The 23,527-nt window shown below is 32.9% G+C and overlaps 1 protein-coding gene and 1 long non-coding RNA gene across 2 annotated transcripts; one reads left to right on the top strand and one right to left on the bottom strand.

Annotated features, from left to right (window-relative positions):
• The first annotated feature begins 9,284 nt into the window (after window positions 1-9,284).
• On the top strand, window positions 9,285-12,729 carry LOC142632208 (uncharacterized). The gene is made up of 3 exons (XR_012843754.1): window positions 9,285-9,781; window positions 10,203-11,431; window positions 11,519-12,729. It is a non-coding gene; the product is annotated as an uncharacterized LOC142632208 (long non-coding RNA).
• Window positions 12,730-13,068: 339 nt separating this feature from the next.
• On the bottom strand, window positions 13,069-18,389 carry LOC142632034 (putative cyclic nucleotide-gated ion channel 16). Its single transcript, XM_075806458.1, has 6 exons — window positions 17,946-18,389; window positions 17,431-17,643; window positions 16,816-17,126; window positions 15,603-15,714; window positions 15,077-15,313; window positions 13,069-13,950 (listed from the first exon to the last, which is right to left on the bottom strand). Exons 1-6 carry the CDS (start codon window positions 18,387-18,389, stop codon window positions 13,198-13,200), a joined length of 2,070 nt encoding a protein of 689 aa, XP_075662573.1. The 3' UTR covers window positions 13,069-13,197.
• Window positions 18,390-23,527: the final 5,138 nt, after the last annotated feature.

The following is a 23,527-nucleotide window of genomic DNA, read 5'->3' as shown; positions in this document are numbered from 1 at the left end:
ATTCTTTGAATTTTATTAATACATTGAAATAAATGCATTTTTCCATTACTTAATAATTTGACATAAATGCTAAATTTAGATGAGGTGAATGCCTAAATGAGAAGGATGTCATACAATGTGCCACTTGGCAGAATGTCGTGCTTTCCCACATGAGGTTCCTGCTTTTATATATATATATATATATATATATATATATATATATATATATATATATATATATATATATATATATATATATATATTGATGATTGATTTATTGATTGATATGGAGAAAAATAATATGTGCCCTATTCATTGAATTCAACTCTTGCAATTTTGCATTGAAGTTAGTCTTATGTAGAAAATTGAAAAGTTTTTTTGATTCCTACCTTTCCCATGACTTTTTAGATCCATCCCTATCAATTCAAATGATGTAAAGTTTTAAATGTATACAAAATCTTTGAATTATATTCCTACATTTATAAATGTATACAAATTCTTTGAATTTTATTAATACATTGAAATAAATGTATTTGATATTACTTAATAAGTTGACATAAATGCTAAATTTAGATGAGGTGGAAGCCTAAATGAGAAGGATGCCATACAATGTGCCACTTGGCAGAACCTCATACTTTCCCACATGAGGTCTCTGCTTATATATATATTGATGACAAATAAAATTCAAAGAATTTGTATACATTTATAATTTTACATACTTTGAATTGATATGAGTAGATTTAAAAAGTCATGGGAAATGTAGGAATAAAATTCAAAGAATTTGTATACATTAATAACTTTACATGCTTTGAATTGATACAGATTGATCTAAAAAGTTATGGGAAATTTAGGAATCAAAAAACCTTTTCAATTTTTTGCATAAGACTAACTTCAATATAGAACTACAAGAGTCAAATTCAATGAATTGAGCAAATATTACTTGTCTCCACATTTGTCCAGTATAAATCTCTATTTCCATTGGACTTAAAAATTAAACTTCCATAATTTTCTCGCAATATCTTTGTTTTACTTTCTGAGAGGTATGTTAATTTTTAAAATATTACGTTCGTCTTAAATATTTTGTTTACATTTTATGTATACAGTTTTACTTACGTAGCATTGTAATTTATTTAGACTTATTTTTTCTTATTATGTGTCAATTTATATTTTTGGTTTTCTGTATGATGCGTATACCTGGTAAGGATCTATTTTTGGCTACTTTTAGTTCAATTAAAATTTGGAGGTTATATTGTGATATTATTGCATCACTATGACATTATTTTTTCTATTGTTGTATCATGAAATTCTAGAAGTTTTTATAGCTAATTGATATATAAAACATAAATAATACAAGAAAGACACGTAGGAACTAACAGGTTTGTAAGTGACAATTTCACTATGATCTAGTAACATTTATTGGTTGCATGAATTAGAGGAATTTCCCTCCAATGTATTTAGTTTTAGTAGAAAACCTCATAGATTAAGTGTGACTAACAATAATAGTATTCATGAAATCAATAAGTCATAAATAATTTCTTATCAAAATATACTGCATGTCGCGCGAGATATTAGCTAGTTTATATAACGGAGGAGACACCATTTGTCAAGGGTAAGAAGAGCCTTCTATTAAATATTATGGAAGGGATACATACAATTACATTTCACTGAATAATGAAGCCATCATTAATTATTTTAAAAATAATTTTTATACTAAAACTTATTTTGAATAATAAAAAAAATTCTTTGACAAGACAGGAGGATCTTCACTCAAGAAGATTTTCTCTAATATTCACGCATCGAATACAGCATTCAGTAACACCCAAAAAAAAAATACACCCACTACAAATTCAAATGAAGCTCAAACAAATCATTAAAATCAAACTCAAATCAGATGTACGAGAACCCAAAAAAGTCAAACCTTGACTATCAATTTCAAAGAACTTGGTTCTTCACTTGCTTTGAAAATGGATCTCACAAGCTCTGTTGATTTTTTTTTTTTTTTTTTTTTGGATAAGGAAGCTCCGTTGCGTTTTAACTAATAGCCTTAACTACCTAGAACTTGGCATGACAGTCCAACACCACATATAAGTTTGGTGTAGCGTCACACCACCATGAACATTGTTCTGGCTTAGGGAGCGAGTTTAATGCCTATGGCATCATATTATGGTCTAATCATCAATTTATCTATCTCAATATTCTTATTTCAACTAGACTCATTTTATGAATATGTTATTCTAATATTCTTATTTCAACTATACTCATTTTATGAATATGTTAGTAATTAGCAAAACAACATTCAATGTCATAAGGCATTGTTGGTCTTATAGAAGTCTTAATGCGAGCACACAATCCTCTTATTTCAACTACACTCATTTTATGGATATGTTGTCCTAATATTTTTATTTCAACTACACTCATTTTATGAATATGTTAGTAATTAGCAAAACAACATTCAATGTCATAAAGCATTGTTGGTCTTATAGAAGTCTTAATGTGAGCACACAATACTCTTAATGCACCGCTCCACCTTAACCAACTTGCTCTTATCTTACGATTCACTTCTTCTTTAATCTCTCCATTTTTATTAACTAGCAAATTTCTCGCGCGATGCGCGGATAATGTTGTAAGTTTCTATGTAAGAAGGTTATGGAAAATGTTGAACATATATTAGAGTAATAATATGAATTATTGTTGCAATAACATAAAGGTTTTTGATGAATTAAAGTAGTACAAATTAAGGTGATAAAAAATATAGACTATAACATATTTATTATAAAAATTAGAAATTAGATGAAGCAAATAGTTTGTCATAATAAGCGAGAATTTTAAGTTGCACACATATATCCATTACAGTTTTCTTTTTTTTGGTGCTAAATTGATATGAAGCCTCTTAATGTGGAAAACACTTCAATGACTATGGTGTGCATTTTTATGAGAAAATAAAACAATACAATACAAAACAACACAAAATTCAATTTTGGTTGTAATCCTTTTCGAGTTCTTTCTCAATTGGATACGTCAAAGTTACATGCTTTAAGGGCTGAATGCCAATCATTCAAAGTTACGTGCAAATATGAGATTAAAGGTTAAATACAAAATTAGTCTGATAAAGCACCTTATAATAGAACCTCATGTTTTAAAATAATATACATGAAGTTATTATTATGGCTGCACATTTCCTTTGTGATAGAATCATTATTACAAATAGTTTAGCAATGGAAGAACACCTAATGACCAAATACGGTGCTATGGAACTTATGAGAAGATTCCAAATTTAATTATATTACAAATAGTTTAGCAATGGAAGAACACCAAATGACCAAATACGGTGCTATGGAACTTATGAGAAGATTCCAAATTTAATTATAATACATTGCGCATATAGTAATACATGGTGCCAAGAGTGAATTTTCACAAATTCCAAATAATTTTTAAATAAATAAAAAAAAGAAATCAAATGTAATTTTAAAGCCATATGGTTACCAACTGACCACTATAATTCCATTTAAATAAAATTTTACATGTTTAAGGCCAAGTGACTCAATATTGTATCTTTGAAAGAAATCTAAATTGGTGCAAGACCAAATGGGGTCTCGATGTGTGTGTTGGGTCACCACCAGCAACCATCACTATATTCACCCTTAATTGGCATCAGCAAGCAGCCAAGCACCAAAGGTTAATTTGTTTTTATAGATATGAAATCATTTGCTAAAATAATATCTGTAGACACATGCCATGTTAGATTTATCTAGCTAATATCAATTCTCCAATCTTATACTAATCCTTGATGTGTTTTTATATTTTTTATTGTACAATGAGTAAATTGATCTTAACACAACCAAAAATTTCAAGGAATATAGAAATAACACTATAGGCTGCCAATTCATGTGCTCCATAATTAACCCAAAAAAAAAAAATTACCATGTGATATCACCATGACCAATCTTGGATTATTCCATCCATGACGTTCACTTTCTTCTTCAATGCAAGCTTCAAATCCTCGATTGTTGTGATTCAACGATGTCGTATCTTCACACATAAATAGAAAGAAAGAAGGAAAACAACTATTTTCTTGTCAAAATGAGTATTAGCTTTCAATATAATTTTAGTTACAGCCATATGCTTGTCAACATCTAGAGAGAGAGAGAGAGAGAGAGAGAGAGAGAGAGAGTACCAGAGGATGTGTCATCCAGCAAATTAAGGACAGAGAAACGAATAGTGATTCCCAACATGATCACAACCCACAAGGTTCAACATACTTTCAACCCTACCTTCTTCACATTAATGCTATCACATTTGTATTCTAGTTCTAGTACTTATATGAGAAGATTGGGAGTAGGAGAAGTTAGGCAATGCAAGAGTTACATGTGAAGGTGGAGACGAAAAGTCCAAATCTGATATGAAGGCCGGGTAAATGAAAAACATATTAATTTCTTTTAAAATAAGGATATTCACCCTTTTAAATGAGAGAGAAAGAGAAATTACCACATGACACTCATTAAACATTTAGGTAAGGTGGAAGGTCAAATAGAAAATACTTTAAGCCAGTTGTTCAGGAATGCTAAAAGACATGAAGAGAAGAGAGATGTGGAGGGAGTAAACTCTTCAAAGGGAGCGCCACGTGGCAAAACCTCTTGCTCTCTCGCATGAGGTCTCTACTTTTATATATATATATATATATATATATATATATATATATATATATATATATTGATTAGGGATCCAAGATATCGAAAATTCTTTCTCTTTAGTATCTTTTAACCATCGAGTCTGACTACCCTTTTATTTTCATTTTTACTTTTATCAAACTTACATTCCACGTACTGTGTATTAGTCCTATTAAATCAACGACCTTCAAATTCTAAAATGTCTCATCAAATTTCTAACTTGACATTAACTTTGCTTCTAATTTCATCTGCTAAAACTATATATATTATTTGCAAAGCTCATATACCAAGTGACTTTTCAACCAAAAAAAAAAAAAAAAAGAAAAAGAAAAAAGAGTGGAGCATACACCAAGTTACTTTCTCTTGAATCTAACTTAGTGAGTTCATCCATCACTAGTGCAAAGATATATGAATTTAATGCTAATCTTTGATGCATATCTATAATGAGGATTTTTTTTTTCAAAATAACCAAATCCCTCAAACAATATCATTAGTTAGCAAGGTTTTGAAACTATTTAGCAAACTAACAAATCAAGTCTAAAGGACTATTTTACACTTTGAAATTCTACTATGGAACTTGAGTGTTTCACTCTCGAGTATGAAACTCAAGTGTGAGACACTCGATTTCCAACTGAAATTTCAAAGAACAAAATCGAGTCTAACTAACTCAATTTGTTAAATTGCTAAATAATTTCAAAACCTTGCTAACTAATGAAATTGTTTGAAGGATTTGGTTATTTTGAAAAAAAAAAAAATCCTCTATAATGATAAGAAACTCACTTATGATGCCTCCTTTTATTTTCACATTAGTTACAATTCTTTCTTATGGTCCTTAAACAACTTACCGTTTGGCAAAAATAATTTTGGCTAATTCATTTTTCTTTTCAGCTTATTTTTGCTACTATTCATAAATCTCACTGCATTTTTTGGTACTATTCATGAGTCACACTGTACTATTTTAGTTAACTTTTATCTTTATCTACGATATTTTCAGGAAAAAATTTTCAGTTTCAGCAAAATAAGTCAATCCCAATCGGTTATCTAAAAGCCAATGTAAAAAAAAGACAAAAACAAATAAAAAACACAAAAAAAAGACTCATAGTAATGGACTAGTATAAATTTAAAGTGACATCCAAACCGAACCCACTCAGTTAAGAGTCAAGTTTCCCTTTAATTACCCCCAAAAAAGTGAAATTGCATGATTGCTAGGTAGTAACGTAATGCCCCAAATGGGTTCGTTTTGTCTTTTACGCAGAGATGGAATTAGTGATTATTGATGGAGAATGATGAAAAACTAAGTTGAGGGGCCAAAGATAGCTTAAAAAAAAAGAAAAGGGAAAAGAAAAGAAAAGAGATTTCAATTACTGTCCCACATCAAGTAAGGGATTCCACATTTGTTAACGAACACTTTGTACCTGAAGTGTCTATAATTTCATGAGTGCCATCTACATTTTTTGAAAATGTTCCCAATTAACACATAAAAATAAGTGATGCGTATTAACAATATGCACTAAGTATCCAATTATTAATTCACGTGAAGCGAATGGTTTATACTAAATGTGTACAAACAATTACTTTTTGAAGAATAAAATTGCGAGTATCATGGATGAAAACATCGAGGTTTTGATAAGATTTTGTCTTTCCTATAACAAATGTGGTCTTCGTACTCGAGAAATGAGGTAATGTTCAAATGTGGTCTTCGTACTCGAGAAATAAGGTATGTTATTGACTCATAAGACAATGACATCCTTTTTTTTTTTTTGAAAACGAGACATGACATCTTGAATAAACCTTTTGCAACGAAAAATTCAAGACATTATGATATATGGCAGAAATTTAAGGTTAGACAACCCAAAGAACTCAAAAGGGGGATCCTAATTTTGTACATGGGACAAATTACAATTTATCCATGACCAAAATTTAAATTGTATATTTGTGGTTTAAAGTTTAACATTTTACCCATATGAAATTAGTTCGGTTAGATTTTTACAACCCACTTTTGTTAAAAACAAAGTTTTTTTATTTTTATTTTTAAAAACAAAGTTAAATATGTAATTTTGCTTAACTTTTATGTCTCTCTCCTCAAAAAACATGAAGGAAAATTATTGAATGTTCCGATAGTACCATAAATGCGTACTCCCCCCTCTCATATGAATTGTGCGTTCCACCATAAATTTAATTAGTAGGACCCACAATTATATAAGGGAAAATACGCATTTATGGTACTCCGAGAGTACCCAATAATTATCCAAACATAAAAATACAAGATCAAATAAGAATTTTTTTTTATAAAAAAATTATTCTTTGGCAGAATTTCAAACTACAAGTAGGCAATTTAAATTTTGGTCAAATCTCGGTGGGTAAAATGTCAAATTTTAAATCATAGTCAAACAACTTAAATTTCAGTCAAACTACGTACAAGTAAGTTCTAATTTGCCATTGTACATTTGAAATGAAAAGATTGGGTTAAGTTTATGACATATTTCAACCAGTGAAAATGATACCGTATCGTACCGGTCGGTACTAGCCAGTACATACCGTACCGGCCAGTGCATCGGTACAGGTACACCCCTTATTTCGTACCGAAAAAATACCGGCAAATTTCGGCCGTACCGGCCAAAAAATGAATACCAAACCGAAACAAACAACGACAAGAATAAAACCTTTGAGATTATCAAAAAACGAGGCTTCTATGCTCACCAAAGATGATGATGATGCAGCCATTGGTCATTGGTGGGTACAATTCTCATATGGGTAAATAGTAGAATAAGAAGAAGAACATAAAGATGAAGTGCACACAAACACAACTAAGTAGCCAAGAAACTAAGAAGAAGAGTAGTATGGTTTTTTTTTTGTGGTATCAAAAGTGAAGCTGGAGTTCGGAGGTGAATAAGGTGAAGATGGGAATGGAAGTGAAGATGGGTTCACCTCACCTGCCAGTCCGAAGAGAGATGGTGAAGATGTGTCTTGTTTTGTTGTTTGTTGTTCTTCTTGTCTTTGTACATAATCTTGGGCCTTCTTTTCTGAACACTATAGTGGTTGATAGTTTATTGAAGGGAATATTCTTGTGGATATTCTTGTGCTGAAGGGGATATTCTTGTGCTGATACTTTGCTGACTTTTTATTTATTTTTTATTTTTTAATAATTCGAGAGGTTTGCATTTGTTTTCTATGTAAAATATTTTTTAATGGTAAAATATTTTCACACGTTTGGTTCATAAAAAAATTAGAAAGAAAAAAATATCTCTTAACACAAAGTTGACCATAATTTTAAAATAAGTGAAAATACTATTTGTATTAAATTTATGTTAACTTAATTATTTGTATTATTTGTTTTTTTTGTTATGCAATGAACAATTGAAATAATGTTTTATTGTAATCAGGGATTTTTGAGGTAATGTTTTATGGTAAATAGAGATTTTGTGTGTGTGTGTGTGTGTGTTAAATATATAAAATAATGGTAAACTCGAAACGGTACACCGGTATTGACCGGTTCCCGAAATATATCGTACCGGTGGCCAAACCGGTACAGTATCCAGTATGGTATTGACTTTCTTGATTTCAACTCAACCCGATGGTCTTTGGTTGATAAATTTCCAACATAATCTAATTCAATCCATTATTATTTAAAAGCCAACCCAACCTGTAGGAATTAAATTGAGTTATCGATGTTTTTTCAAACTTAATAATAATAATTAAAAAAAAAAAGATGAGTGATACGCCCACAATATTTTCATAACAAATCATAGTTAGTAAGTTGTTATTGGTTCAAATTTGAATTTAAGGCTTAAATTACTTTTTAACCTACCCATAACAATCAATAACAACCCACTACTTAGAATTTGTTGTGAAAATATTGTGAACATAACATTTCTCTAAAAATAATCGGGACAATTTTTTACATAAATTTACCTTAGGGGCGACTATTCTTATATATTTGCAATTAATAGTTTTCCATCTTTTTACAAGATTTTCTTTGAACTCAATTTGTCATTTGTTAGTAGGTTCAGTTAGCTCAATTGGTAAAATGTATCTCTGATAGTTAAATAAAATATCTGAGATTCAATCCCTACTTGCTCCAAAAACCGATTGGTGTTTTGATTTGATGATAAAGAGCATAATCATCAAAAGCAGACGCCATAGATTGAAACTATTAAAAAAAAATTGTCATTCAAAACAAACATTTATATTATTTGTTTTTAACTTATATACATGCACTACTAGCAACATCAATCCGAAAACAAAGAACAACTAATGATCAAATACAGTTGGTTCTAATTAGCTCAACTGGTAAAATTTGATAGTTGAATAAGAGATTTGAAGATCAATCCCCGTCTACACTTAAAACCAATTAATATCTTGGTTTGATGATAAATAACACATTTATCAGAAACAAACGTCATAGGTTGAAACTCTATAATAAAAAATAAAAAAAAGGTTTTAAACAAAATTCTTGACTTTCTTACAGCTCTTTAATCGTGCTCTGACATCCTGTATAATGGCTTTAATTATGGTTTCATTAGATTTTAATTGTAACTTTATTTGCTTTCATGTATCTTCTTGAGAATCATTACTTTCTTTTCTCAATTGCGTGCATGATATGATTTTTGCTCTTTGTTTGAAGTTCCTTACTTTCTTTTTCCCAATTGCATGCATGATATGATTCTTATTTTCTTTTGATCATCATTATTTGTTGTTTGATTGTAATCTATATATTATTTGCTTACACGTATCCCCTTGAGAACTAGAATGACATACTGAACAATCTGTCTGCTTTAAATATGTTACTGTAGAATTCCTAGCTCCTGGAATATCAGACCATGCCCCAGCCTGTATTTCCTTTGGTCAAAAGCTACAAGTTGGTCTAAGCCTTTTAAGTTTTTTAACTGTTGGCATGATCACCGTTATTTCTTGAGCAGGATTAGGTCTGCTTGGGAGATAAATGTCACTGGAGTGCCTATGTTTTAGTTTTGCTCGAAGCTGAAAGCAGTTAAAGGGATCCTAAAAAATGTGAACAAGGACTAGTTTGGATGCATTTCTCAGAAATTTCAGCAAGCTAAGTTTCAGCTGGACCTTGTACAGGAGGATCTATGATGTGAACAGGGATAGTTGAAAGATAAATTAATCGATTCAAGGTAACTAGCCTCTTGAATTTTGAGAGAGAGAATAGATGTTTTGGTTAGTTTTCTGCTTGAAACTCATTATGGGTTCAACTTACATAAATAGACTAAGATGAGAGAACTTCATCAGCAAATCTTAAAACATAGGAATCAATTTGAATACAAGTAAATAACAATACTAATCTACTACTACCTTATTCAGATAAAGATCTATCACTAAGCCTAAATTTAAATACTTCTAATTCAAAAAATAATTTATTATCCAGCACATCATCCCGGGTCATAACAATTCATTGCTAAAACCTGGTAGTGCTGAGCTTATTAATAAGGAAAAGGAGTGTCATTATCAGTATATAGCCATTAGAAATGCAGAAGAGGTTTCATGAAGCAAAAATCCAGAAACTTAGGTGACCAGATTTCTTCTTTTTTCCACAAGGTGATCAAGTTGAGGAATGCAAGAAACACTATCAGGTGTCTCTATGACAGTGCTGGTGCTAAAGTGGATGAGCCTCATCAATTGAAGGATTTGGCTGTAGATTTCTTTAAAAATCTCTCGGATCCTCCTGTGAATGTTTTTTTCTGAGGAGGATGCAAACAAAGTATCTTCTCTCTTGCAAGGCAGAGTTTCAAGCAGACACTGAGAATGCATGATTGCTGAGGTTATGCCTTCTGAGATCCAGAAAGCTTTGTTTTCAATTAATGGATACAAGTCCCCAGGCCCTGATGGATTTATTGCATTGTTCTTTCAAAAGGCTTGGCCCATTATTCAGCAGGATTTTGTGAGTGCAATTCAATCTTTCTTTAAAATTGGTAAGTTTCTAGGAGAGGTGAATGCCACTATAATAACCCTGATTCCTATGGTAAAAAAACTTTCAATTATGGGTGAATTCCGTCCTATTTCCTGCTGTAACATCATCTATAAATGTATCACCAAATTTCCTGCTAATAGGATGAAGCCATGTTTGAATGATGTACCAAGTGGCAGCCATACAACTTTCATTTCTAACAGAAGTATTTCTGAGAATGTGTTGTTAGCTCAAGAGCTTGTAAAAAATTATCACAGAGAAAAAAGTGACCTCATGAAGGCTTATGACACTGTTCACTGGGAATTTATACTGCACTGCTTGAAAGCTACTGGGGTGCCTGACAGGTTTGTGGAGTGGGTGAAGGTTTGTATCACAACTCCCAACTTTTCTGCTGCTTTTAATGGTAGTCTGGCTGGTTCTTTTGGGGGGTGCAAAGGGTTTAAGACAAGGTGATTCATTATCACCTTCTTTTCTTTTTTGTTTTAGCCAAGGAAGTCTTCTCCAGCCTGATGCAGCAATCAGTTCAGGAGCACAGTTTAAATTTCATCCAAGATGTGCTGATCTGAAGCTATCACGTCTATGTTTTGCAGATGATTAAATGTCTTTTTCAGGTGCTGATCTAAAGTCCATTCAGCTGATAGAAGGTTTAAAGAAATAAATTCTTGATACTCTCCAGTTTAAGGTAGGTTCATTACCTGTGAGATATCTTGGGATTCCCTTAATTTCAGGAACGTGAAATGCTAAAGATTGCCAGCCTCTCCTGGACAAGATAGCAGGAAGGATCGACTCATGGGCAGCAAAGAGCTTATCATTTGCAGGAAGACTCCAGTTGATCTAATCTGTCCTGTTCAGCCTTCAGGTATACTGGTCTTTCATCTTTAATTTGCCAAAGAAGATTGTTAAAGCTTTAGAACAAAAGTTTAATAGCTTCTTGTGGCGTGGAAAGGATGCCTTGGCTCTTGGGGTTAAAGTCTCATGGGATGGAATGAGCAAGCCAAAAGAGAAGGGGGTTTAGGCTTGAAAACTGAAAAGGGTGGAGGAGTGGAACAAAGCTGCAATTGTAAGACACATCTGGAACCTGTTTGCAAGAACTGGTTCCATCTGGGTGGCCTGGGTTCACTCCTATCTTGTAAAAGGAAAAAGCTTCTGGTGTGTGAAAGCTCCTCAAAATAGTTCCTGGGTGTGAAGGAAAATCTTGAATCTTAGAAATTTAGTCAGACCCTTGGTGAGATTTGAAGTGGGGACAAGTAGCAACATTTTCCTTTGACATGATTGATGGCATCCAGATGGAGTTCTAATTCAGAAATATGGCGCAAGAATCATATATGATGCTGCTAGTACTTTACTTGCAAGGTTCTCAAGTGTAATAAGAAGTAAAGAATGGTATTGGAAGCCTGAAAGATCACACAATTTGGTGCTAATACAAAGCAAGGTTAGTTTGATTTCTATTAGTGATTCAGATCAGGCAGTGTGGATCCCCTCAAAATCGGGTCATTACACAAGTGCAGAGACTTGGGAAAACATCAGAGCCAAACTTCCAGTTGTTAAATGGTGGGAGTTAATTCGGTTCCCTCAAGCTATACCAAGACAGTCTTTCAATTGTTGGCTGGCTATGGGAACAGACTTGGTGCTCGAGAAAGAATGCTTCAGTGGGGCTATAAGGGTGATCAGAATTGTGTTTTTTGTAGAAATAATGTTGAAAGTAGAGATCACTTTTTTTTTAGTGCTCTTTATTTAGTAGAATTTGGAAAGAGTTAATGAGGTGCTGCCATCTCCAGGCTCCCAAGTTTGTATGGGAAAACATCACATAATGGAGAGTCGAGAAGTGTAGGGGAAAATCTCTCCAAGCTGTGGTGTGTAATTTAGCTTTTGGAGCAACCTACGATATTTGGCATTAGAGAAATGCAATTATCCATGGAAAGGACATTTTGAAATATGAAGGCTCTCTCTCGAACAGAGTCATTGCAATACTTGGAGTTTCAGCTTGAAGATTTTGCAGTGCATCTCTTAAATGGGGTTTGTTTAGATTTTGGTTTCTGGTAGGGTGGTTTTACAAGGGCTACCTCTTCCTTATGTGTGTTTTTTGTCCTTTTACTGTGACATGCAATTGTATAGCTGCTCTTTACTAGTGACATGCAATTGTATAGCAGCTCTTTACTAGGAGTTCTTTTGGTCTGTGAGTTGAGATAGTAACTATATATTGCTTTTTAGTTTTTAGTAGTTTATAAAAATATTTCTCATTCATCTCAAAAAAAAAAAAAGCATTGAAAGGAATTTCTAGAATGCAAAAAGTGATTCCAAAGATAAAACTAACATATGCATGGCTAATCCACATCAAGATTATCACATATCTTGCAATCTTCTTTGCCACACAATTCCTTTTGCATAAAATGATGTGAATATAAAAATCCATGTAAGAAAAATCACCTGTCATGGAAGATAATTGAAGTAAAAAGTGAAAGGATTCTGTGGTTTGTAAATGATCAAAACAAGGAGAATGAATAAAAATTGGTTCTTGTACAAGTCAGCTATCTTCTTGGTATGCAGAACAGAAGATTATATAAATATTACTAGCATACCTTTTGGATACTCTATTTTGTGATAATGACATGGTTCTTATACAAGTCAACTATCTTCTTGGTCTGTAGAGAAGTCAGGCTCTTCTGGCTTAAACAACTTGGGCATTTGCAAGGTGGTGGCATCAGCTTTTTGTTGAATCCCTCTTCTGGTGTTTGCTGCAAACTTTGAGGCCAATATTGTAGCTCCCAATTGCTGTGCTTTGTCCACTGATGATCTGCCAGCACCATCATCCTTGTAATCAGCGTTTGATCCATCCCAATAGCTGAATTCTTGGTCCCAAACATGTCCATGGTAGTTGTCCTCTTGTCTTGCCAACTCCATTTCCTTCTTTCTTCTCATGTACCGTCTCCATGCAACTTGTAGAAAGCAAGCTCCCCAAGTTCTCCACTGGTGGGAGTAGTACCTGAAAGCATGCTGGAGTTTCTTGCTGTGAAGGCGCTTAAACTGACTGGCAACAAACTTGAGGTCTTCAGCTCTGAGTGCAAATGCCTCAACTTCAGTTAGGGACTTGACTGTTCGAGTTGAGGATGGAAGGTTGAGGCTAGAGGTGGGCATTAGAGCCCATGTCAGTAACTCTTCACCACAAAAGTCACCAGGCCTGAGGGTAATCGAGTTGAAGAATCCTGACCTTCCACCATTGGTTGTGGAGCTCTCTAGTTGGCCTCTGATGATGAATAGCATCTCATTCACTGGATCACCCTCCCGAACTATGTATGTTTCTTTGGTATTCAAGGATGAGACAAGGCGTTCACATATGGCATCTAGGAGCTGATTATCCATTTGTTCAAAGAAAGGAACCTGAAAAATAAAACTTTTGTTTTTGATTCAATGGATCTAGACAGGCAATATCATCAGCATAATAAGAGTGAACTACATAAGTTAAGGTATTGCCCCATATGTTCTGGTATAAACTTAAACAAATCAAATACCCAAATGGTGAATTAGTGTCTCAAACAAGTTGTCCACAGTAATGGACCTTGATGATATTGCCATAAATGTGAAGGATGAAGCACCAATTTGTACACCTGAAATTCACTATAGTATGTTTTGGCTACCCCCAAGTAAAATAAAAGTCATGATCAGACTTAAATAATTCTTAGATATCTGATACATGAATTTTTCCTTTCCACTTGTATTTGTGGATGAGGAATATACAAATTCTAAATAGCTTTAAATCCTCCCCCAATTTGCAGCTGACATTAACATTACTCAGTTAAATAAAATTTTACAGGCATGTGCATGTTCAATATGTCAAATTCATCTAACACCCAAATAGCCAAATCCAAGGAGACTAAGTAAAAAGTCCATATTCCCTCTTCCATGTCCTAGGCTGTCTACGTAATATAGCATGACAGATACATGTAGTTGATACAGTCTAGTCTCCATGTTGTTAAGAACAAGAATCTTGGGGACGTTGCAATTAAGAAAGCTACTCTTCTCCTCCTTTGCAGGACAAGCTTATATGGTTAAGCAGACAAAAGTAGATAAGACCAATACACCTTATATAAACACTAGAAGTATATGGTGTCTGATTATCATATATGCTTTTTAGTATCTATTTTATTTAACATCCAAGCAGGCTGTACATTAAGCTCTTCAGTTTCATCATTGTATATAATTGCTAATGAATTTTTGTTGCCGCTAAAGAAGATTTCCTTGTAGTTGCTTAACAACTTAAAAAGTCATTTATGGTATAAGATGCTACTGAAAATCTCATTACAAACGAGCTATAGCAAGTTTTCCCCTCCAGTCTAAAATACAGATAGAGCTAGGTTTTGTTACTCTTAATATTTTAAAGGTATTATTGCCAAAGTAGTGCAAACGAAATACTAAATTAATGGCTTATGAAATTTCAGCTACTACTTACATATTTTTCCTCAAAACCGTTGTTGCTTGCAAAGAATATTATGCAAAAAAGACTTACACGGCGAACAAGGGCCAGACATAGATGTCTTTGAATATCACGCCGAGTGTCCAAAGGTAATGAGCGCAAGATGGATTCTTCATCTACACCTCTGGTGGAAATCCATTTGTATTGAACAAACCGACGAACACGTTCTTGTAGTTCTGGTGGCAGTTGACGGTGCCTCATCCACTCCTCTGTATCTCTTCGTTTGACCCTCCATTCTTCCAGTCTTGCTGTTGTAGATTGTAGATAGTTCTTCAAGAAAACCACAAATAATCAAAATTTCACAACTAGCAGAACTGAAATAAAATCATAATCACATCTGTTTCACCAAATTTATCAATTCAGTGTCATGAAGGGAACTGATTGTTTTCAAAACTAAACTAGCCCCCTACCAACTCCTTTCTCTCAGATGCAATGCCTGCATCACTGTGCTATGCCAGCTTCAGCTAGCATATACTAAAAGATGAAGGTGGTCCAAAAGTTATGAATAAGCAAAAACATATTGATATAGATAAATTATTCAACATAGGGAAAATAATACCTGCATGTTTCCTATGAGGTGTGAGAATAGAACAAGACCAGCTAAGCAAATAAGAATGCTGAACAATATTTCACCCATAAAAGTGCTTGTCGCTAAATTTTGTCCATATGAACTGCATATGACAACACCATTGAGCAATCTATTAGCATAACCATAAATAAGATGGTATTTCAACGATGTTAATCTCTGATTCTCAGTCCTATGTCAGCTAGAGAGAGAGAGAGAGAGAGAGAGAGAGAGAGAGAGAGAGAGAGAAATTCTAGTAACAAACTGGAAATTCAGATGAAGCTAAGAACTAATCACAAATTGAATTTAACAATAAAACCTAGAAATCATTTGCGACATACTCTTTTGGTTTCATTGTTTTCTTTAATAATTGTCAAATGTCTTTGAAGTTGAGAAAATTGTGAATCATCCGGTTATAGGAAATAAATTCAGATGTATTGATTAAATAACTAAGTCACAAAAATGCATAGGTTTCCCAGAGCGTGTAAGTGCATCTAGAAATGTAAGTCAATGCAATCAGCAAGACAACTTTTGATTTCTTTTAACCAACTCTTGTGGCTCAAGCATGTAAATAAGCATCCACTATTTCCTTCTTGATCCTGAGTTGAACCTAAATTTAACCATCAATTGCATCCAAAAAGCCTCTACTCAGTTAATGAGAAATGCAATTCCAAGAACTGAAAGTAAAAATTTCTCTCCCTGAATCCTAATCCTCAAACCAAGATGAAATCTGACATAGAAACCTGAGGAACCTTAGGCATTTGTGTCATAACCAGTTCATTCCAGGTGCCAAAGTTGAAAGTTTATGAGAATAATTCCATCAATATGAGCTGATAAAAGAAAATGCCACAAAAACTGAAAAACCACACATCATGATATAGGTATTCAAGAACCAACAAGAAAGGACTGGTCAGATACCAAAAACGCATTAAAATTAAACTGAATAACATAATCCATGAATTCTCAAATGACCACTAAAATTCTCTTTATGCTATATCAGTGTCAATTTATTATTGAAGGACTACTGATTTTAGTCAATGACTCAAATGCAGAACCCAAAAAATAATACTTGTAAGAAGTTGTGAAAGGCTTTCTCGACAAACAAAAAGTAAGGTATCCAAATAGATAAAACTTGGCTGCATTAAAGGAAACAGAAACTAAATCAGGTTCAGTCAGTACTTAAACATGTGAGATCGGCTAAGCATACCTTAAATTCCTCAAACCCCACCAGAGGCAATAAAAGTACTTCTCAATGATATTGGAAGAAGCAACATCGTTAGTGAAAGCATCAGCAAACAGTCCGAACTGAAAATAGTCATCATTTTGAGCATCACAATTAGTGAGCACTTTAGTGACACTCAGCCAAAAACGGCGTTCAGGATTGTTCAAGCTACTGCAATCAAGAAACGTAGGATTACAAGATGGAGAGCGTGTGGCATTCCTCTCCTTGCTGCATTCAATACTCCAGCACTGATGCTGCCGCTGAATGGATAAGACATACCACGAAGCTCCAAAAATCTGCACTGACATTGTCGGAGATTGTATTGAGATACTAAGCAAGATATATACATAAGTCGATTGATCCTACAGCTAGTATAAATTTTACTAACAAAAAATTATTTTTACAAACTGATTTGTCAACTTTTAAACTCACAACAGAATAGTAATTTCGAACTTTGTGTAATATTATTGTTGATTTGGCACTGTTCATATTCATTATTACGTTAATTTATAAGCTTTTTGTAATAAAAAAATCGGTAGTAACTTCAGCATTTTCATATAAGAGTGAAGCAAAAATGAGGAAATGTAATTTAGTGCTTACATGGCTAGCTAAAATATAGAGAACGAGATTGTATGCTGCCCCTGCCCAAGCAGTCTTGGCTATAGCTCCAGAAGTTTTAATAATCTGCCGGTGCAAAGGGAAAATAACAAAAAATCTAGGAACATACTGGATGAAAACAATCAGAGAAATAGTGTGGTTCGCATAATCAGCTGTCCGGGTTTTTAATGCTGGAATTACAAACCATATCACAATCTGCCAAATCAAAAACAAAGTATGAATACAAATTCAACAGTGTGGTACATAAAACCTTGTTACATTAATGTAAAATTCCTCTATGTTGGTATGCACAAATTAACAAATGTGATACAGGCAGGTCCACATTAGATCTGCAAAGTTGTTTCTCTTGTTGTATTGTATATTACTAATATTAACATAATCTCCACCTGGGCAATTAAAAACACTGCTTATTGAATCGAAGCATTAGGTACTAGGTACCACATTGTAACCAAAATCAGCTAAATTTACAAACTTTGAATGATAATTGAATGACCCACCTGAGGGAGAGGCAAGGTGGCGGCGAGATCAATGATGAAGTTGGACTTCAAATACCGGGCGGCAATGGCAGAGCGGTCCATGACAAGTTCGCCGCGGCCGAAGACACGGGAGCTTGGGGCGACGAATGCGGTTTGGAACTTCATGATCATGTGGAGAAGGTGGAAGAGGTCGGCAATGGTCCTGAAGACAGTGACGACGATGCTTAGGTTGTAGTCGATTTCCATGCAGGCGGGGCCGCCAATGACGGGGAGGAAGAAGTAGAGAGGGTCGAGGAATAAGGTGAGGAGAGAGGTGACGAGGAAGATGAAGTTCCATCGGGTCACGATTTCGGAACCAGGGTCGAGGACTTGGTGCCACCATGGGACCTTGCGGCGGAGAGAGAAGGTTTTCGGGAAGCGTCGGACGTGAGGGGAAGCAGCGGGTAGAGGGCGAATGCTATGCATTTTCCATTGAAGGAGAGAGAGAGAAAGAGTTTGTGGACAGCAAATGAAAGTTGCCGAGGTTTTCTCGGTGTTCTTCAAACGACAGTTAAGATGTCTTGAACGAGGATTGCCCGCCAAAATAGCTAACTTAACTTATAAGGTAATTGTTAATGTAAACTCATTAATTATTTCAACAATTTTTTATTTTATTTTATAGAATTTCAATGTATGGTATTCGTTTTTAATGATTGTTCTATTTATATATTAGATTAAGATATTAATCAATTTTTAGTGTAGGTGTTGATCGAACCACAAATTTCTTATTCAATAATTAAAAAAAATTACTAGTTGAACTAATTGAAACCCAATTTAACAATTTCTTTTATACTAACATCTAAATTTGAAAAAATTATTACATTCATCGGAAGGACTATCGAAGTGATCATTCCAACCAATGAAATGAAGCCACCTATTTGAATGTGTGAAACAGCTTCCTTATCTAAATAATAAATAATAAATTGCTAGGTGATGTCACAACATTTTATTGGTTCATTAATTAATTTGTTCAATACACTTCGATATATTATGCTTTCCATATCTGTACGCTAGGATATCATTACCTTTTTTATGCAACAAAGATTTTCGACAGCTAAAAGGTTTCATTTAGTGCAAATATCCAACTCATCAAAACTTGATACTAAGTATTTGTTTGGATTCTGATGATTTGTTCACGCGTCTGCTTTTTTTTTTTTAAAAGTGCATTTCAGCTTTCTAGTGGGTCATGTGCACTGTTCACGGGACCCATAAACTTTTTTTTTTTATAGTAAAACTTTTATTAAAAATAGGTTTCATGGTACTATTCACACATTTAAAAATTATTTTATTACAGTGTTTTTAGTTTTTAATTTTCAGCAAATTAAGCGGTATCCAAATACCCCTAAACTTGATACATAAATCTAAAAATTTCTTACCCCTTTGTAAATATTTTTTTTTAAAAAAAAATCCTCAATTGATCTTCAAATTCATATTGTCTCATAAGAAAACACTAAAATTGTATAATTCACTCAAAAAGTAAAAATACTAATATCATCCATGGGAAAAAAAACATAAAGAATGATAATACCACAAATCATTAAGTACCCGTTTGGATAGTGCTGAAAAGCACTATCCCTGCATTTGCGTTTTTTATTTTATTTTAAGAAACGCGTTTCAACAAAGCCAATGCACTTCCCGTGCATTGTTTATAATACCCACAAACATCTTTTTTTAGCAAAACTTTCATTAAAAAATAGGTCCCACAGTACTATTCACACATTTAAAAATTATTTTGTTATAGTATTTTCAGTTTTCAGCAAAATAAACGGTATCCAAACACACCCTAAGTTAAATGATTAAAAATAATAATATTACCTTTTGTCATCTATATTTTTTAATAAATTTGAATTTATAATAGATATTCTCAACTCGAATATTTTTTTCCCATTCTTAAGGAAGTGCACTTATTCTATAAAAATAAAATAAAAAAGAAGAAGAAGAGTAACTGCAATGAATAGACCAAATGGATTGAAGTGGACTGCAATGGACCAAAGCAAACCAAATGTAGACCAAATGGATTGAATCATCGGCCACATCACCATTTCCTTTTTATTGATTTGCCCTTCTAGTTTTTTTGATAATATTAAATATATGGGTAAATTACACTTTAGCCTCTAACGTGTGTTTTATATGTCAAAATGGTTCCTAACGTTTCAAATGTGTCAGATTAGTCTTTAACCTTTTGATATTGTGTCAAAATAATCCATGTCATTAAGTGGTGGAAGGAAAAAGCTAACGTGGCTAACGATATTATCAAAATATCTATTTTTATGCCACTTCAGTAGCCACATATGCTGCCACATGTCTTTAGTTTTAAAAAATAAAATAATATATTTGAAATTAGTTTATTATAGACTAAAATTCAGTTTTTTTCTTTGTTTCATTTTCTTTTCTTTGCTTTCTGCAGAACCAAACAGGAGTTAAAATCCCCAAATTCAAAGCTCAAAAAAATTCAAACCGAAAAATGGTTTTGTATTGTACCACTCATTAGATTTGCATTGCCGCTCTTATTGTTTAGTTCCTTCCTCAAAAATTTCATACTGTAAAAAATTCCTATTATAATTAAAAAACAAAAATGAAATCATATTCCCTAAGCCTTATCACGTCAATCTCTTCATTTCTTCCCCAAAATAAAATATCAAAACCCACTCCCTCTCTCTCCATTTCCCCCACTTTTGTCTCTTTCTCTCTATCTAACCTAAAGCATATCGAAATCCTTTTGACCAAAATGAAATGGTAAAGCTGTTGGCAGCAAAAAAAATCAGATGGATGCTGGCCATTTTTAGGGGACTTAGTCAGGAACGTTACAAAGAGATTGCGATTTGAAGTTGCAACTCTTCGAATCGAACCTTGTGCTCATGCTAGTCCTTGTTTGATGAATTATTTGAAGCAATTTGTGGTGGTTTGGAATAGCAAGCAATTTGGGGTTGACTGTGTACCTTATTTGGAATTTTATTTTCATATTCAGCCGATAAAAGGAAGAATATTTTTAATGTTGGAATGCTCCGAGGATCTTTTTCTTTTTCTTATTTGGTTGCTTGGAAAACATGGGAAAAGAAAGGAAATTTAGTTTAGAATTCTGGGTTTTGAATCCCGTTTGGTTCTCAAGAAAGCAAAGGTAAGAAAATGAAGAAAATTAATTTTCAAATTTGACAAAAATAAACAAATTCTAAATATTTTATTTTCTTAAAATAAAGACATGTGGTAGCAAATTCCAAATATTAGTTTATTGCCACGTTAGTTAGTGGAAAATAATTTTTTATTTTGGCCGTTAGTCATGTCAACAATTTTCATCCAAAAGATAACGGTAAGGATTAACTTGACACAACACTGAAAAGTTAGGGAACCAAATTGACACAATTGAAAGGATAGGGACCAAATTGAAATATAGTGTAAAAAATATGGATCAAATACATAATTTACCCTAATTATATTAACATGTTGACTTTAACTACCGTGCACTCTTGGTGCGGTGGTCACTTAACAAGTATAAGTACTTATGGGATGTGGAGAGCAAAAGCCGGGGTTCGAGTCTTTAGAAGAAATGAGCTTCGCACATATACACTTAGATTAGGCTAGAATAGAATTTATATCTTGTTAAAAAAAAAAACTGATTGACTTTACACATTCATCTTAGACAATTGTCAAAGTCCTTGTAGTTGAATTAACACCTCCCCATATACAAAATGCTTAGGGGCCTAGAGGAAAAATGATTCGAACTGTGGATTTAGCAGCATGTTATAATTATCTTTATATATATATATATATATATATATATATATATATATATATATATATATATATATATATATATATAGGACAGTTTTTTTAATAATAATATCTTGGAAAATTTTAACTTTATATGACATTACCTTAACACATTCATTTACTCTAATTTAAAAAGAACTAGTTTCACTTTTCTTTTCCTTCATTATGCTTACTTTTTTTTCTTTTTTCTTTTTGAAAAGATTACTCTTACTTCAATTCATTACTATTATTTTTTTAATATTATAAAAAAGATTAGAGGAAAAAATGGTGACATAGCCAATAATGTAACTCAATAAGAGTATAACAACATTAAATGATACTCTTCAATTTTTAGATATTATGAGAGGGTTTGGATACACGTCTGCGTCTGCGTCCAAACCGTTTCCGCATTTTTTTTTTAATAGACCAGCGCTTAGTGCACTGTTCATGGGACATGAATAGTGCACTAAGGCATATGAACAGTAAAAAAAGAGTAAACAGTAATTTTTTACACATTTAAAAATTATTTTGCTACAATGTTTTCAGTTTTCAGTTTTCAGCAATAAGTTCTATTCAAACAGACCCTATATATGGGCATTGTCAAAAACAAACAATGCTCATCAACTTAGGCTTCCAAAATTACATTGAGAACAATTTTAATCTAACATATTACACCCCCCCACTGCCAAAATATTTAGAATCAAACATTTGAATTTTTCATGCAAAAATATTAAATTTTTTCTTTTCAGGTTGCATTTGTTCTCACAGCCCTTTCTTTAATTATAATAAACAATAAATTAATTTCAAACAAATAATATATCTTAAAAATTATGAAAAAATCAAATGAAAGTCTATCAAGAACCTACAAATCTAGATAGGCCAACCATTTGGTCATTCTACCAAGGGGGTGGAGCAAAATCTCCCTTGGCCAAGAGGGGGCATGATTCTAGATGGTCTTCTTCAGCCTCTAGAATCCCTAATTTTAGAAAAAATTTCAAATTTTGACTCTAACTTCGATCTATCATAACTTTCTTAATTCTTATTCAAATCAAGCAAATCATATACTTTTGGAAAAGCTTATAAGATGTAGATTCAAGCCATGCAGTTGTTTTTTCCAAAATAACCGATTTATTTCATCAAAAACGGGGCACAAAGTTTTGGGTTGCAAAAATAGGGTCTTTTTTTTTTTTTGAGAATCAGGGTCTAATTTATCTCTCAAACCACACCACTGATGGCCATGAAATTTTAAGGGCATAGTTCTGCATTATGTATGTATGTATTGTGGGCTAACTCAATGAAATTGGGTGTTTGCTTGTGAGACTCATTTTGAAAGAAAAAAAAATGCAGATTAAAAAAACATGGTTTCTTTTGATGTTTTCTCATCAAGAAAACATTTAGACTAGTAAAATGAGAAACACTTAGTGCACTCTGATACCAATATTGGAACGTGAAAACAATGAACTTTACCTTAAATCAATTTTACAAATGTCTTTTGTAAGTGTGGAATTTGACTTCAATGTGGAAGATGTGCAGGATTTGAGAAGTGGGAAATTCATAAGCTTTTGAATGATTATTGAGCGAAAAGAAAGAAAGAAAGAAGGACAAATTACATGCCAATCTCTCTTAATATATCACGAAATGACACTTTTTTCTCCATAAGTTTTAAGAAATGACATTCACGTACATGAATTATATTTCAATTTCAAAACTCCAATATAATATGTAATCTTGGGGAGGCTGATTTACAGATCAATGCAATAAATCAAGTTCTAAATTATTTTGATTGGGAAATTTGAGATTGTTTCTGAAACCATATC

The sequence above is a fragment of the Castanea sativa genome, chromosome 4 (genome assembly GCF_040712315.1).
Source record: "Castanea sativa cultivar Marrone di Chiusa Pesio chromosome 4, ASM4071231v1".
Lineage (NCBI taxonomy): Eukaryota > Viridiplantae > Streptophyta > Magnoliopsida > Fagales > Fagaceae > Castanea > Castanea sativa.
Note: the sequence above shows the minus strand (reverse complement) of the source record. Positions and strands in the feature narration are given on the sequence as shown.

Bases quoted from the DNA above. Each gene is read 5' to 3' on its own strand.
- LOC142632034 (XM_075806458.1), bottom strand. From the start codon at position 18,389: ATGCATAGCATTCGCCCTCTACCCGCTGCTTCCCCTCACGTCCGACGC. The intron at 17,644-17,945 runs GTGGGTCATTCA...TTGATTTGGCAG, and splicing joins CCACCTTGCCTCTCCCTCAG to ATTGTGATATGGTTTGTAAT. The intron at 15,715-16,815 runs GTATGCTTAGCC...TGTCATATGCAG, and splicing joins TGGGGTTTGAGGAATTTAAG to TTCATATGGACAAAATTTAG.